Source organism: Oncorhynchus gorbuscha, linkage group LG17 (assembly GCF_021184085.1).
Source record: "Oncorhynchus gorbuscha isolate QuinsamMale2020 ecotype Even-year linkage group LG17, OgorEven_v1.0, whole genome shotgun sequence".
Classification (NCBI taxonomy): domain Eukaryota; kingdom Metazoa; phylum Chordata; class Actinopteri; order Salmoniformes; family Salmonidae; genus Oncorhynchus; species Oncorhynchus gorbuscha.
In genome coordinates this window covers 43085111-43101914 of record NC_060189.1, presented here as the reverse complement: position 1 = coordinate 43101914, position 16804 = coordinate 43085111, and the positions used below count along the sequence as shown (strand labels likewise).

The 16804-nt window shown below is 43.3% G+C and overlaps 1 protein-coding gene across 1 annotated transcript in view; it reads left to right on the top strand.

Annotated features, from left to right (window-relative positions):
- Positions 1-16804, top strand: part of LOC124001733 (dystrobrevin beta-like) — a 62292-nt gene that overhangs the window by 23290 nt on the left and 22198 nt on the right. Inside the window, 4 exon segments of the mRNA XM_046308757.1 lie at positions 3334-3354; positions 3356-3440; positions 3707-3873; positions 5553-5680. Of these exon segments, the coding sequence (XP_046164713.1) occupies positions 3334-3354; positions 3356-3440; positions 3707-3873; positions 5553-5680 (401 nt within the window).

Below are 16804 nucleotides of genomic sequence, written 5' to 3'. Positions count from 1 at the left end.
ATTATTCTGACATTTCACATTCTTAAAATAAAGTGGTGATCCTAACTGACCTAAGACAGGGAATTTTTACTAAGAAATTAATGTCAGGAATTGTGAAAAAATGATTTTAAATGTATTTGGCTAAGGTGTATGTAAACTTCTGACTTCAACTGTACGCACCAGGGAACACAGTGATGGCGCCGACAGAGATGGTCATCTCGCTTCGAGTCTGTAGGAAACTAGGTTGTATTTTTTATTTTTATGTGTTATTTCTTACATTGTTATTTCTTACATTATTACATACAGCCGGGAAGAACTATTGGATATAAGAGTGGAGACATGGCTCTCTCGGAATTGGTTCAGCCACCGGGCTTCTCCATGCATCGCACCCAGCTCTCTGGGAAAAGGAAGGGCAGGGGTGTATGCTTTATGATTAATGACTCATAGTGTAATCATAAGAACATACAGGAACTCAAGTCCTTCTGCTCACCCAATCTAGAATCCCTCACAATCAAGTGCCGGTCATTTTACCTACCTAGAGAATTCTCGTCAGTTATCGTCACAGCTGTGTACATTCCCCTTCAAGCAGACACCACGACGGCCGTCAAGGAACTTCACTGGACTATATGGAAACTGGAAACCTATATCCTGAGACAGCATTTATTGTAGCTAGGGATTTTAACAAAGCAAATTTGAGAACAGGTCTACCTAAATTCTACCAGCATATTGATTGCGCTACACGCATGTGCAATACCATCGACCACTCCTACTCTAACTTCTGCAATGCATACAAAGCCCTCCCCCACCCTCCCTTCAGCAAATCCGACCACGACGCCATCTTGCTCCTTCCGTCTTATAGGCAGAAACTCAAACCGGATGTACCAGTGACGAGAACCATTCAATGCTGGTCCGACCAATCGGAAGCCACGCTTCAAGATTGTTTTGCTCACGCGAACTGGAATATGTTCCGGTCAGCCTCCGAGAACAACATCAACCTATATGCTGACTCGGTGAGTGCATTTATAAAGAGATGCATTGGAGATGTTGTACCCACTATGACTATCAAAACCTACCCTAACCAGAAACCGTGGCTGGAAGGCAGCATTTGCGCAAAACTGAAAGCGCGATCCACCGCATTTAACCATGGAAAGAGGTCTGGGAATATGTCTGAATATAAACAGTGTAGCTATTCCCTCCGCAAGGCAATCTAACAAGTGAAATGCCAGTACAGGGGCAAGGTGGAGTCACAATTCAACAGCATCAGACACGAGATGTATGTGGCAGGGTCTACAAGAAATCACGGACTACAAAAAGAAAACCACGTCACGGACACCGACGTCACACTTCCAGACAAACTAAACACCTTCTTTGCCCACTTTGAGGATAATACAGTGCCATCGTCGTGGCCCGCTAACAAGGGGCGGGCCACCTTCTCCGTGGCCGGCGTGAGTAAAATATTTAAACGTCTTAACCCTCGCAAGGCTGCTTACCCAGACGGCATCCCTAACCGCGTCCTTAAAGCATGTGCAGACGAGCTTGCTGGTGTTTTTACAGACATATTCAATCGCTCCCTATCCCAGTCGGTTGCCCCCACATGCATCAAGATGGCTACCATTGTTCATGTACCCAAGAAGGCAAATATAACTGAACTAAATACCTACCGCCCCGTAGCACTCACTTCTGTCATCATGAAGTGGTTTGAGTGACTAGTCAAGGATCATATCACCTCCACCTTACCGGCCACCTTAGACCCACTTCAGTTGGCATACCGCACCAACAGGTCCACAGACAACGCAATCACCATCACACTGCACACTGCTCCAGTCCATTTGGACAAGAGGAAACCATGTAAGAATGCTCTTCATTGACTACAGCTCAGCATTCAACATCATAGTGCCCTCCAAGCTCATCATCAAGCTGGAGGCCCTGGGTCTCAACCCCGCTCTGTGCAATTGGGTTCTGGACTTTCTGACGGGCCTCCCACAGGTGGCGAAGGTAGGAAACAACATCTCCACTTTGCTGACCCTCAACACTGGGGCCCCACAAGGGTGTGTGGTGAAGAAGGCACAACAGCGCCTCATCAACCTCAGGAGGCTGAAGAAATTTGTCTTGTCACCCAAAACCCTGACAAACTTTTACAGATGCACAATTGAGAGCATCCTCTCGGGCTGTTTCACAGCCTGGTATGTCAACTCCACCGCCCTCAACCGCAAGGCTCTCCAGAGGGTGGTGCAGTCTGCACAAGGCATCACCGGGGGGGGGCAAACTACCTGCACTCCATGACACCTACAGCACCCAATGTCACAGGAAGTCCAAAAATATCAAGGACATCAACCACCGGAGCCACTGCCTGTTCACACTGCTACCATCCAGAAGGCGAGGTCAGTACAGGTGCATCAAAGCTGGGACCGAGAGACTGGAAAACAGCTTCTGTCTCAAGGCCATCAGACTGCTAAACAGCCATCCCTAACTCAGAGAGGCTGCTGCCTACACTGAGACCCAATCACTGGCCACTTTAATAAATGGATCACTAGTCACTTTACATAATGTCACTTTAATAATGTTTGCATATCTTACATTACTCATATGTATGTACTGTATTTTATACTATCTATTGCACCTTGCCTATGCGTCTCGGCCATCTCTCATCCATATATTTATATGTACATGTTCTTATTCACCCCTTTTTAGATTTGTGTGTATTAGGTAGTTAGTTTTGGGGAAATTGTTAGAATACTTGTTAGATATTACTGCGCTGTCGGAACTAGAAGCACAAGCATTTCGCTACACTCGCATTAACATCTGCTAACCATGTGTATGTGACCAATACGATTTGATTTGGTGGTCCAGGTTAGCCCAAGTGTGATTGACAGCCTGGTTGGGTGCTAGAACCTTGTAAATATAGTCCACAGACCATAGAAGAAATGTATGGACAGCATTACAAAAGGTTATCCTCAATAAGCAGGGAAAGCTAATCTATTATTGAAGATGACCTTTTGCAGTGCTGTCCATTTCATTCACTATGCGTTGCATCCTAAATGGCACCCTATACAGTGCACTATTTTTGACCAGAGCCCAATGGGCACTGGTCAAAAGCATAGTACTATATAGGGAATGGACTCCCATTTGGGACGTACTGTACCCATGGAGTCGATGCCAGCAGAATCACTACTTGCGTTCCGTCTGACAAGGTCTTGCTTCTCTGCTGTCTGGCAATGAACCTTATCCACATCTGTTGTTATCCAGATCTTGCTGAGAATTATTTTAATTGTCCCACTCTGTGCCTCTTTATAAATGAATGCATTGGGGTGTGCTATCTCTGTATAACTGAATGCTCGGTGTGTTTGTATCTAGAAGAAGATCTTGCTGAACACTTTTTTTGGACATTTTGATGGCAGATCCTCCTCCTCAGTGCCTCGTGTGGCTACCTCTCATGCACCGGCTCGCTAATGTTGAAAATGGTAATGTTACCCTGTTATTAGTGTTTTTCTTGACTCTATTTTCACAGTGAATTTGCCACCGAACACCAGTAATAGTCATTCTAATCTAAGCATTTCTATTGACAAATGTGGTAACACTTTTACCTGTATGTATAATGCTGTTATAAGCATATGTGTGATTTTTATCATGCCTTATAATACATCTTATAATACGTTATGTCTCCCTGTATCAATATTTCAATTGACATGAGTGACCTATGAACCATTTCTCTGTGGTTTCCTTCTAGTCTTCCATCCCGTGGAATGTTCCTATTGCCGGAGTGAAAGTATGATGGGGTTCCGTTACCGGTGCCAACAGTGCCATGGCTACCAACTCTGTCAGAGCTGCTTCTGGCGTGGCCATGCCAACGGTCCCCATAGCAACCAGCATCAAATGAAGGAGCACTCCTCTTGGGTAGGCATGGCAACCACAAAGGCTCTATCTCTTGGTTTTTAAAATCCCTCCTCTCCTCGTCTCCTCCCCTTCATCTGCACTGATTGGAAAAATACTTTACAGTAGGGCTGTGACGATACCAGTATCACACTATTTTGTCCATGATAAAAATGAAAACATGAAGCAGGGAAAACTATTTGGTGCTTTAAAAACCTGCTGTATGTAAAATGTTGTGTACCATAGCTTAAAAAATAAATAAAGGTGACTCTGGATGACAACATAATGATAAAGAAGTTAAATCCGCTTTGTGTTTTGTTTATTTGACACGATACTAACGGGTATCGTGTTACTGTTATCCTGGCCCTACTTGACAGTTGAAAATAGTATGGTCGAAGCACATCATTAGGCTGACTTTCAGCTGGTCAGTTCTTTCAGATCCCACATCAGATCCCATAAATATTCTGAAAGGGATTTTATGGGTTTTTACTAATTGCAGCTAATTAAATTGAATTTCTAATGCTATGCCACCATTCTTCAAAGTAACCACCCTTTACCTTGATGAAAGCTTTGCACACTCTTGGAATTCTCTCAACCAGCTTCATGAGGTAGTCACCTGGAATGCATTTCAATTAATAGGTGTGCCTTGTTAAAAGTTCATTTGTGGAATTACTTTCCTTCTTAATGTGTTTGAGCCAATCAGTTATGTTGTGACAAGGTAGGAGTGGTATACAGAAGATAGCCCTAGACGAATGACAGTCCATCATTACATACAGCCAGAAATAACTTTTGGATATCAGAGCGGCGGTAACTCACCAGGATTCCAACGAGAAATACAACTTTCCCAAATTGGATCCTTTGTTCTTACCCCCAAAGGCAATTGAACTTATACTAGAGGCACGCCCAATTTTTCAGTTTTTGATTTGTTAAAAAAGTTTGAAATATCCAATAAATGTCGTTCCACTTCATGATTGTGTCCCACTTGTTGTTGATTCTTCACAAAGAAATACAGTTTTATATCTTTATGTTTGAAGCCTGAAATGTGGCAAAAGGTCGCAAAGTTCAAGGGGGCCGAATACTTTCGCAAGGCACTGTATTACTCACTAATGTTCAGTCCCTGGACAATAAAGTAGACAAGCTCAGGGCGAGGATCTCCTTCCAGAGAGACATCAGGGACTGTAACATACTCTGTTTCACGGAATCATTGCCCTCTCCGGATATACTGTCCCTGTCCATACAGCCAGCTCGGTTCTCAGTACATCGCGTAGACAGGAATAAAGAACTCTCCGGGAAGAAAGGCGGAGGTGTATGTTTCATGATTAACGACTCATGGTGTGATTGTGATAACGTACAGGAACTCAAGTCCTTCGGTTAACCCGACCTAGAATACCTCACAATCAAATGCTGACCTTATTACCTCTCGAGAATTCTCATCGGTTATAGTCACAGCCGTGTATATTCCCCCTCGAGTCGATACCACGGTGGTCCTTCTTTGTGCACTACACAACATAACTGAATATTTTAGAGAATTTTAAGGTAAATTACAAATACATCTCTTTACACTACTTCTATAAGTAATTCTCACATTATAACAGACAGTTTGGGGGTCAATTCCATTTCACTTCAAACAATTCGATAAGTTAACTGGAATTTCAGTTAGAGTGAATGTAATGTCCACCATCTTGTTTCTGCCTCTCTCACAGAAGTCTCCGGCTAAAAAGCTGAGCCACGCCATCAGTAAGTCTCTGGGCTGTGTCCCCATTGGAGAGCCACCTCATCCAATGTTCCCTGAGCAGTCTGAGAAACCGCAGGACACCATGGCCCACACTGTGTAAGTCATCTGGATACTTCTACATCCACTGGACACAGATTATGCCTAGTCCTAGACTAAAGAGCATGTTCAATGGAGATTCTCCATTAAAAGTCTATGCCCAATCTGTGTCCATGAAACCGACCCCGTATGTCTATCTTCACCAAAGATACTCCCATCTGTCTTTGTCCTTTTCCCTTTAAGTTCTCCACTGTCAGTTGTCCAAATTCCTTATGATGCAACCATTGGCTCTCTGTCAATTGATGGTAGCCTGGTGATGCGACCCACGTGACTCGCAGCGTAGAGAGGGCGGACTTCGAAAGTTAGGTGTTCGCCAGCCTAAATTGATGGTGCATTGTCAGTCATCTCTCACTGAAATGGAAGGACCATGATTGCTTAGTTATACAGTACATGTGAGAAAGCTGATGTGTTGTGTAGGTTCAGGTTGGTTTTACTGAGAGGGGGGAGCTTTCATAGAAATAGAATGCTCTATTATAGTCCAAGTAATTCTATTATATTCTCAGTAATTCTATTATATTCTAAGAAATGGTAGGTTCTTTGAACAGTGTCTTGGTCACCATCGGTCTGCTGTGTGTCATGTCATGAAGCCGGAGCTTTGGTATAAATATAAGACTCTGGCTGGGAGGAACTGTTGTGTATCTTACCAGCTGTCGCATATCTTCAGTCTAATTTACATTTCAGAAAATGTCCTGTTTTTTCAGAATAATATGTGCTGTGTGTGTTCCGTTAATCCATTTCACGTTTTTATTACCAGCATAACAGTATATTTCATCGGCACTTCCTTGAAATATATTGATTAAAAATCAAATAAATACGGGCTGAAGATTGTTCTGGTTTAGATGTTGTTGACTTACCGTTTCCTCATGTTGATGTCTTCTCTAGTATGCTGATTTTACAAGTCCAATAAGCTGCAAATGAGTTTACTGTCAATTACATCCCTTTTTGTAACTTGGATTCCATTGCGCTGCACCGCCATACTGCAGACTACAAGTCAGATTCATCTCTTTTTCTGTCTGGTTTTCTAGTTATTTTAAGACCCGGGCTGAATGTCAGTGAGTACTGACATTCAGAGCCATCAGAGGAAAAAGTAGTAATCACAAAAATGCCAAGAGGAAACATCCTGCATGTGGAAATATGTGTGCTGTGCATAGTTTCCTGCTTTACATCTCCAGACTCTGAATCACTCGTGGGTCCGCCGCTCAGAGTAGGAGTGCTGATCTGGGATCAGGTCTCCTCTCTAATTCATGATGAGTTAAAGGCTAAACTGATCCTAGATCAGAACTCCTACTGAGACCCTGTAGGGTTGATCTGCAGGCCTCCCTCCAACTGCTTAAGGGAGATCACAGATGTATTAATGGTCTAAAAAGCTTTAAAAATGATTTATAGTATAAATTATCATTAACTGTATTCACTGTATTTCACAGAAATTGCATTTGATGATGAATTTAGCAGATAGAACGAAGCCACATAGTGTAAAAATAAACGAATATGGAGTTTTCTTTTGAGATGTTAAGTGATAGGATTCGTTAGTGCAGTATATGTAGCATACAATTGCATTACATGTGTAGGGGAAGGCCCTAAAAATTGTCAAAGACTCCAGCCACCCTAGTCATAGACTGTTCTCTCAGCGGTCGCAGAGAGTCTAGGTCCAAGAGGCTTCTAAACAGCTCCATCCCCAAGCCATAAGACTCCTGAACAGCTAATTAAATGGCTACCCAGACTATTTGTGTGTCCCCCCCCCGTTCATGCCGCTGCTACTCTCTGTTGCCATCTATTCATAGTCACTTTAATAACTCTACCTACATGTACATATTACCTCAATTACCTCGACTAACTGGTGCCCTCGCACATTGACTCTGTACCGGTACCCCCTGTTTAAATGTTATTTTACAGCCGCTCTTTAATTACTTGTTACTTTTTTTTCTTGTTCGTATTTTTGAAACGGCATTGTTGTAAGGATTGAAACGGCATTGTTGTAAGGATTGAAACGGCATTGTTGTAAGGATTGAAACGGCATTGTTGTAAGGATTGAAACGGCATTGTTGTAAGGCTTGAAACGGCATTGTTGTAAGGATTTAAACGGCATTGTTGTAAGGATTGAAACGGCATTGTTGTAAGGATTGAAACGGCATTGTTGTAAGGATTGAAACGGCATTGTTGTAAGGATTGAAACGGCATTGTTGTAAGGCTTGAAACGGCATTGTTGTAAGGCTTGAAACGGCATTGTTGTAAGGATTGAAACGGCATTGTTGAAAGGATTGAAACGGCATTGTTGTAAGGATTGAAACGGCATTGTTGTAAGGCTTGAAACGGCATTGTTGTAAGGATTTAAACGGCATTGTTGTAAGGATTGAAACGGCATTGTTGTAAGGATTGAAACGGCATTGTAAGCAAGGATTTCACTGTAAGGTCTACCACCTGTTGTATTCGGCACATGTGCCGAAGAAACTGTGCCTCGATAGTAAACCAGATTTCATTGATTAGGGTCTTACATCTTAGCTAAAGCCTATGCTTCTTTAGGATACCTCAGTCTGGAGATTGTTGATGGGCAATGTGCAGTATCATGCTTTCTCTCCGATGCCGTTTCAGAGTTAGCAGCACAGTGTATAATAAGGAGGTTATAAGGCAAGGTAATGGAGGTTACTGCTTACTCCTGAAACATGACCTGTTACTGTAGCCTGGTCCCACATCTATTTGTGCTTTCTTGCATACTCCTATGATTGTTGTTTGGCATGACAGACAAACGGATCTGGGACCAGGCTACTGTTTGTGTGCCTCTTCATTGCTGCTGGGGAGTCAAAGTAGAAACTGATGCGGTATGAGGGTTATTCACAGAGCTCCTCCCTCCTGTCTGTCATCTCCCTCCATACCGCCCTTGAATGATGTTGAAAACGATTTTCTGGGTTCCACCAAACCAAACACAATTTTTATCAGATTGTGGTGACAGTTGGGCAACTAGTCCAAAAACAGTATTATGGATCACAATGAAGTATAACGAGGGGCTGAAAAGTAATCAAATGTAAAACCTAAGCATTGAATAAAATATCCTAAAATAATTTTTCTATCTTTGCCATATCTGCTCTGACCAGAGGGCACAATGGTCGGTTTGTTTTGCATATGGCTTTTGCTTCTTCATTTTCATATTTCAATTTTAAATCGGAGGCAATTAAATGCTGCTCTTCCTTCCAGCAATATTCCCCGGAACCCTTCTCGAATAAATGTAGGGGAAAATACATCCTCTTCCTCAAAGACCATTTTCAAAGACATAAGTTGTGTTCCAAGTGGCACTCTACTCCTTATAAAGTGCATTACTTTTGACTAGAGCTCTACCAGCCCGGGTCAAAAGTAGTGCACTACAAAAGGGATAGGGTTACATTTAGGACGGAGATATAGTCCTCTGTTTTCTAATGAGGACAAATGTATTCCGAGAGGATGAGGGTTCGTATAAATGTCCTGAATTTGTATTAGGAGGACTGAACCGAAATGAAACAGTGTAATTAGGACGATGGCGTTTAAATTGAACTCTGGCTGAAATGTTAAGACATCGGCAGATATAAGGGGTGGGTTTGAAGCATAAAGGATTCATATGTGATTGAAGTGCAGGCTAATGTCAATGTACAGGATTTAAACCCATTGAGGTAATGAGAACCTTGTCTGACAGACAGTGGATATGATATACTTGGTGTGGCCTGAGCTCCTCAGCAGGCTATAAGCAAGCTGTGAGTTTAGGATCCCCTGACTGACAGTGAGATTCCAGTGGATTTACACACTACATGAAGGGCAGCAGAGTTATGGTTTTGTGATGGACTATCTGTCACTGTTGATCTGTACATTTTGAACTGGTTTTGGCAACCATGATTTTAGCACCTGACAATTTGACTCCCTCAATAATATATCATGATGGATTGGAAATGATTTTCCTACTGTAGCTACTGGCTTTCTGTGACTTTACATCACACAGTACTACTCAATTCCTCATTTTATGATTGGATCCCCCCACCACCAATTATGCTTTTGGTTTGGCCCGGTCCTCAGAGGCCTTGGTTTGTGAAGGGTCAAAAAAAAGTTGTGTAAGACTTGTAAGAAGAATGGAGCAATAGTTTCTCCCTTTCTCTCTCTCTCCTCTCTCTTCTTAACAAACCCTTCCTCCTGGGAGCTAACTTGTAACAAATAAAGAAGTACAGTCACATTTAACATGCTAAATCCATTAGCACGAATAAGAATGGTATAGAAAAGGATATTTTTCAAATGGTGACGACATGCGCATCTCGTGTGTGAGTGGTATTTCTCAAAACGAGTGATAGGTGGTAACGGTTATATTGGGCTCAATTTTGTGAGTTCAAAGACAACTTCAGTATTATTATAAACTTTGAAACGGGTTTTTAGTAGGCTACAGAATTTGACAAGGGCTGTTTCTCTGAACCTCAGGCAATAGGCTCAAGCAAGCCTGTTTCTCTCAGTGCTTTTCTGAACGACCAGTTCAAAAATGGGGAGGGGTTATGGCTTCAAAATGCACCGCTGCCCTTCAAACACATCACTAATTGCTTCAAGCCACACCCCGTCACACCTACCAAACAGAGAAAACGCAGGTTACCTCAACGTCTGTTCGAGAACCTTTGAAGGATGTTTTGGTGGAAACGTGTTGTTCAATACACCCTGTTATGCAACGTAGCAAATGTTCAATTGACCAGAGCGCATTCCAGAACTGACTTTCTCATAGTTGTTCTATGAAAAGAATCTCCAAGCGTGGTGTTAGAGAAATTCTAAATTCCTATATGTTTTGTAGCCAAAACCAAATTCTAACACTCTATCTATTTCATAATAAGTTGTAAATGTATCATTTGCATGAAATAGAAAGGGACCAGTCTTAAAAACAAGTTCAGCATTTATTCTTGATGAGTACTGACCCAAAATACAAAGAACATTACATTTTAAAGAGAGAACATAAAATGACGTCATCAGTTTCACACACTCTCTCCGATCCCCACAATAGCGCATTGTCTTCAGGTCTGGAGATCTTCTTCTACTCCCCTCATAAAACGACATTCCAAACTGTCTAAAAGATATACTTTTCTCCACTAATGGAACACAAAACAAACATTCATCATCCTTCTCCCTTAAACCCGCAAGGTACAGACAATTCATTCGTTTTACTTACATTTTCAGTAACAGCTTAACCAAGAACCCATACATTTCATACCATAACATAATAGTATTAAAATAAATGGTTCTTAAATAAATGTATACATAATTAATCATTTCAACTATAATTTCCTCCAACAGTGGTTACTTTCTCAACTGATAAAGTTAAACTACAGTTTAAAGTAATACATCAATTATTGGTATTTCAGTTGTGGTTGAGATATATTGACCAAATGATTAGGAAAGTTCGGAATCAATCGAGCAAATGTATTTATGAAGCCCTTTTTTTTTTACATCAGCAGATGTCACAAAGTGCCAAATGGAAACCCAGCCTCAAACCCCAAACAGCAAGAATTACAGATGGAGAAGGGATGTATTTCCTCTTCAAAAATTCACCAGAAACAACGATTTCACAGCTATTTCTTAAAATAATTATCATGGGAGGGCATGGGACCCTGGTGTTGACCTTGGAACCCATTGACCCGGACACCCCCCCCCCTCCAATATGCAACACAAAGTTAAAAAGCTGCCTGTACTGTACTGAAATAAGGGGCCGCATTTATACTGAACAAATATATAAATGCAACATGCAACAATTTTAAAAGATTTGACTGAGTTACAGTTCATAGAAGGATATCAGTAAATAGAAATGCATTCACTAGTCCCTAATGCATAGATTTTACGACGGGGCAGGGGCGCACCCACTGGGAAGCCAGGCCCAGCCAATCGGAATGAATTTTCCCCCCACAAAAGGACTTCGAGAGCCATGCGTCCTACAAAGCACGACCCTGCTAAGCCCGCTGCGCAACACGGGAGGCCCGTAAACACATTTGTGCACAAAATTTGTCCATATGAAACATTTCTGGGATCTTTTTTATTTCAGCTCATGAAACATGGGAACAACACTTTACATGTTGAGTTTATATTTTTTTCGGTATATAACCATTGTGTACATTTTACACAAACATATCTCTGTGTGCCATTTCTGAAAAACGACGCATGCACAAAAATATTAATATTTCTAAACTTGGTGCACGCCATACATACACGTTTCCTGTTATAAATCAGACCTGACGTAAAACTGTGCGCGCGTACACGAGCATTATAAAAACACCCACCATTCATTTTTTTTGGTGACAGTAACGTCCTTATTTGCTGTACACTTTAGAAGTATTAGAATTTGGCCAAGGCAGCATCTGAAGGAAATGACAATGGCGAACTTGATCAAATGTCTATGGCGGCATTGGCAGACTGTTTTATTTTGCAGGGGCATTTGCTGTAGCCTATCTGACCGTTTCTGAAAGACAAAAACAGTTGCAAATTGTTGTGGACCTGTAAACAGATCGTTTGAATTCAATAATGTTTTGCATTTACTTTTCCCCGATCCTGAATATGCTGCACTGCCCGCTAATTCTGAAACTTAAAAAAAAATCGAATTACAGTAGGCCTAGTTACAGTGGTAGCCTACACACTTGAATGCAAATGATCAACTGTCTGTTTACCAGTTACATTCTACTGAACGTTATAAACCGTGCTCCCTTTCGGGATGCATAGAGCAAACAGGTGAAATTATAATAGCCTATCTGCCAGGCCCAATTATAGAAATGAGAGATGCAGTTGGTAATTTGTTGTATGGCTACTTAGGGAATATGAGCTATCATGGCAAATAAATTAAGGAATTTATTCTGCAATGGTTGGTGATATATTATGTTTGCTTAAATGAAATATTGTCTACTCGAGAAATTTGACATAGCCTGCAAACGAAAAGGTGAACTGTCTGTTCTACCGTTATACTGCACTTCGGATCAGATCGATTAAATCAATACATTTTCTCACAAATGGCAAATGTTATTATATTTATCTGCCTGTTTTTTTTCTTCATGAATAAGTGTCATGATTTATTCCTGCCCAAGGCTACTAGGCTACTTTTGCCCTCTTGCAATGGAGTACTTCAACCACTAGATACGCATGGTCTAAAGTTTGCGGGAGACAAGCACAAGTTTAAGTTTTTATAAATTCCAACTTTTGCGTGAAAACTGACACATGCATGTTTTTGGGCATATTTTGTGTGGATGCAATGTTTAGAGAAAATGCCCCAGGTCATACTCACTGTAAATATTTCCACCACCCAACCTTTACCCAACCTTTAAAGGAGTGACTGCTATCTGTAATGTCAGAATGCCTCCTGCTCTTTTAATCTTTCACACATTCCCTTAGTCAATACTAATCCTATCACTGCCATTGCAATAGGAAATATTTCTGTAATTCATTTAGCTGTGAGCGCAATGTGATTTTATGACAGGGATATTGACAGACGGAGAGAATGAGGGAGAGTGCATTAAGTAGTAGATTCATTTTTATAGCGGGATGGAGGGAGGGAGAGCTTCAGTCGCAGTGGAAAAAATATTCTGATAAACACATCAGTCTTAAACCTTTTATGTAAGAGTCTTCTCAACCACTACTCTTAATAATAGTATTTATCCAGAAATAGGAGCTATTTTTGTATGCTGTATGCAGAAAGGTTTGATTATTTCTGAGAGGATAGTACAGTACTGTATATCAAACACAGCATGTAAAGTCTTTGGTCCCATGTTTCATGAGCTGAAGTAAAAGATCACGTATATTTTCCATGTGCACAAAAAAGCTTATTTCTCTCAAATGTTGTGCACACAATTGTTTACATCCCTATTCGTGAGCATTTCTCCATTGCCAAGACAATCCATCCACCTGACAGGTGTGGCATATCAAGAAGCTGATTAAACAGTATGATCATTACACAGGTGCACCTTTTGCTGGGGACAATAAAAGGCCACTCTAAAATGTGCTATTTTGTCACACAACCCGATGTCACAGATGTCTCAAGTTTTGAGGAGGCTTGCAATTGTCATGCTGACTGCAGGAATGTCCACCAGAGCTGTTGCCAGAGAATTGAATGTTAATTTCTCTACCAACGTTGTTTTAGAGAATTTGGTACGTCCAACAGGCCTTCACAACTGCAGACGACGTGTATGGCGTCGTGTAGGGGAGTGGTTTGCTGATGTCAACGTTGTGAACAGAGTGCCCCGTGGTGGCGGTGGGGGCAGGCAATAAGCCAGACACAATGAACACAATTGCATTTTATCGATGGCAATGGGATTGCACAGAGATGGCGTGACGAGATCCCGAGGGTCATTGTCGTGCCATCAATTCGCCGACATCACCTCATGTTTCATCATGAAAATAGATGGGCCCTCCCCCCATGTCGCAAGGATCTGTACACAATTATCATGCAGGTGAAAGAGGACCCAAAAGCGACTTGGCGAAAACAGAGTCTTTAATCCAGTAAAGTAAATACAATCAAAAAAAACACAACTTTCACTCGAAATGACGAGGACAACTGGAGACTCGATCTTGAACAGCAGGTGAACAGCAGGTTGCCTCGGGAAGGCACTTGAACCAGACAGACTCAGACACCTGCTCACCACGCAGCATCTGAGGAAAACACGACACGACAGGGCGATACACAAACACAGCACGGTGAATTCTAGACAAGGAACCGACAGGGCAGAAACGAATAACAAGGAGAGAAATAGGGACTCTAATCAGGGAAAGGATCGGGAACAGGTGTGGGAAGACTAAATGATTGATTAGGGGAATAGGAACAGCTGGGAGCAGGAACGGAACGATAGAGAGAAGAGAGAGCGAGAGAGTGAGAGAGGGAGGGGGAGAGAGAGGGATAGAAAGAGGGAACGAACCTAATAAGACCAGCAGGGGGAAACGAACAGAATGGGAAGCACAGGGACAAGACATGATAATAAATGACAAAACATGACAGTACCCCCCCCACTCACCGAGCGCCTCCTGGCGCACTCGAGGAGGAATCCTGGCGGCAACGGAGGAAATCATCAATGAGTGAACGGTCCAGCACGTCCCGAGACGGAACCCAACTCCTCTCCTCAGGACCGTAACCCTCCCAATCCACTAAGTATTGGTGACCCCGTCCCCGAGAACGCATGTCCATGATCTTATGTACCTTGTAAATAGGTGCGCTCTCGACAAGGACGGGAGGGGGAGGGAAGACGAACGGGAGTGCGAAGAAAGGGCTTGACACAGGAGACATGGAAGACAGGATGGACGCGACGAAGATGTCGCGGAAGAAGCAGTCGCACAGCGACAGGATTGACGACCTGGGAGACACGGAACGGACCAATGAACCGCGGAGTCAACTTACGAGAAGCTGTCGTAAGAGGAAGGTTGCGAGTGGAAAGCCACACTCTCTGGCCGCAACAATACCTTGGACTCTTAATCCTGCGTTTATTGGCGGCTCTCACAGTCTGTGCCCTGTAACGGCAAAGTGCAGACCTCACCCTCCTCCAGGTGCGCTCACAACGTTGGACAAACGCTTGAGCGGAGGGAACGCTGGACTCGGCAAGCTGGGATGAGAACAGAGGAGGCTGGTAACCCAGACTACTCTGAAACGGAGATAACCCGGTAGCAGACGAAGGAAGCGAATTGTGAGCGTATTCTGCCCAGGGGAGCTGTTCTGCCCAAGACGCAGGGTTTCTGAAAGAAAGGCTGCGTAGTATGCGACCAATCGTCTGATTGGCCCTCTCTGCTTGACCGTTAGACTGGGGATGAAACCCGGAAGAGAGACTGACGGACGCACCAATCAAACGACAGAACTCCCTCCAAAACTGTGACGTGAATTGCGGGCCTCTGTCTGAAACGGCGTCTAACGGGAGGCCATGAATTCTGAATACATTCTCGATAATGATTTGAGCCGTCTCCTTAGCGGAAGGAAGTTTAGCGAGGGAATGAAATGTGCCGCCTTAGAGAACCTATCGACAACCGTAAGAATCACAGTCTTCCCCGCAGACAAAGGCAGACCGGTAATGAAGTCTAGGGCGATGTGAGACCATGGTCGAGAAGGAATGGGGAGCGGTCTGAGACGACCGGCAGGAGGAGAGTTACCCGATTTAGTCTGCGCGCAGTCCGAACAAGCAGCCACGAAACGGCGCGTGTCACGCTCCTGAGTCGGCCACCAAAAGCGCTGGCGAATAGACGCAAGAGTGCCTCGAACACCGGGATGACCAGCTAACTTGGCAGAGTGAGCCCACTGAAGAACAGCCAGACGAGTGGAAACAGGAACGAAAAGGAGGTTACTAGGACAAGCGCGCGGCGACGCAGTGTGCGTGAGTGCTTGCTTAACCTGTCTTTCAATTCCCCAGACTGTTAACCCGACAACACGCCCATAAGGAAGAATCCCCTCGGGATCAGTAGAAGCCACAGAAGAACTAAACAGACGGGATAAGGCATCAGGCTTGGTGTTCTTGCTACCCGGACGGTAAGAAATCACAAACTCGAAACGAGCGAAAAACAACGCCCAACGAGCTTGACGGGCATTAAGTCGTTTGGCAGAACGGATGTACTCAAGGTTCTTATGGTCTGTCCAAACGACAAAAGGAACGGTCGCCCCCTCCAACCACTGTCGCCATTCGCCTAGGGCTAAGCGGATGGCGAGCAGTTCACGGTTACCCACATCATAGTTGCGCTCAGATGGCGACAGGCGATGAGAAAAATAAGCGCAAGGATGAACCTTATCGTCAGACTGGAAGCGCTGGGATAGAATGGCTCCCACGCCTACCTCTGAAGCGTCAACCTCGACAATGAATTGTCTAGTGACGTCAGGAGTAACGAGGATAGGAGCGGACGTAAAACGTTCTTTTAGAAGATCAAAAGCTCCCTGGGCGGAACCGGACCACTTAAAACACGTCTTGACAGAAGTAAGAGCTGTGAGAGGGGCAGCAACTTGACCGAAATTACGAATGAAACGCCGATAGAAATTAGCGAAACCTAAAAAGCGCTGCAACTCGACACGTGACCTTGGAACGGGCCAATCACTGACAGCTTGGACCTTAGCGGAATCCATCTGAATGCCTTCAGCGGAAATAACGGAACCGAGAAAAGTAACGGAGGAGACATGAAAAGAGCACTTCTCAGCCT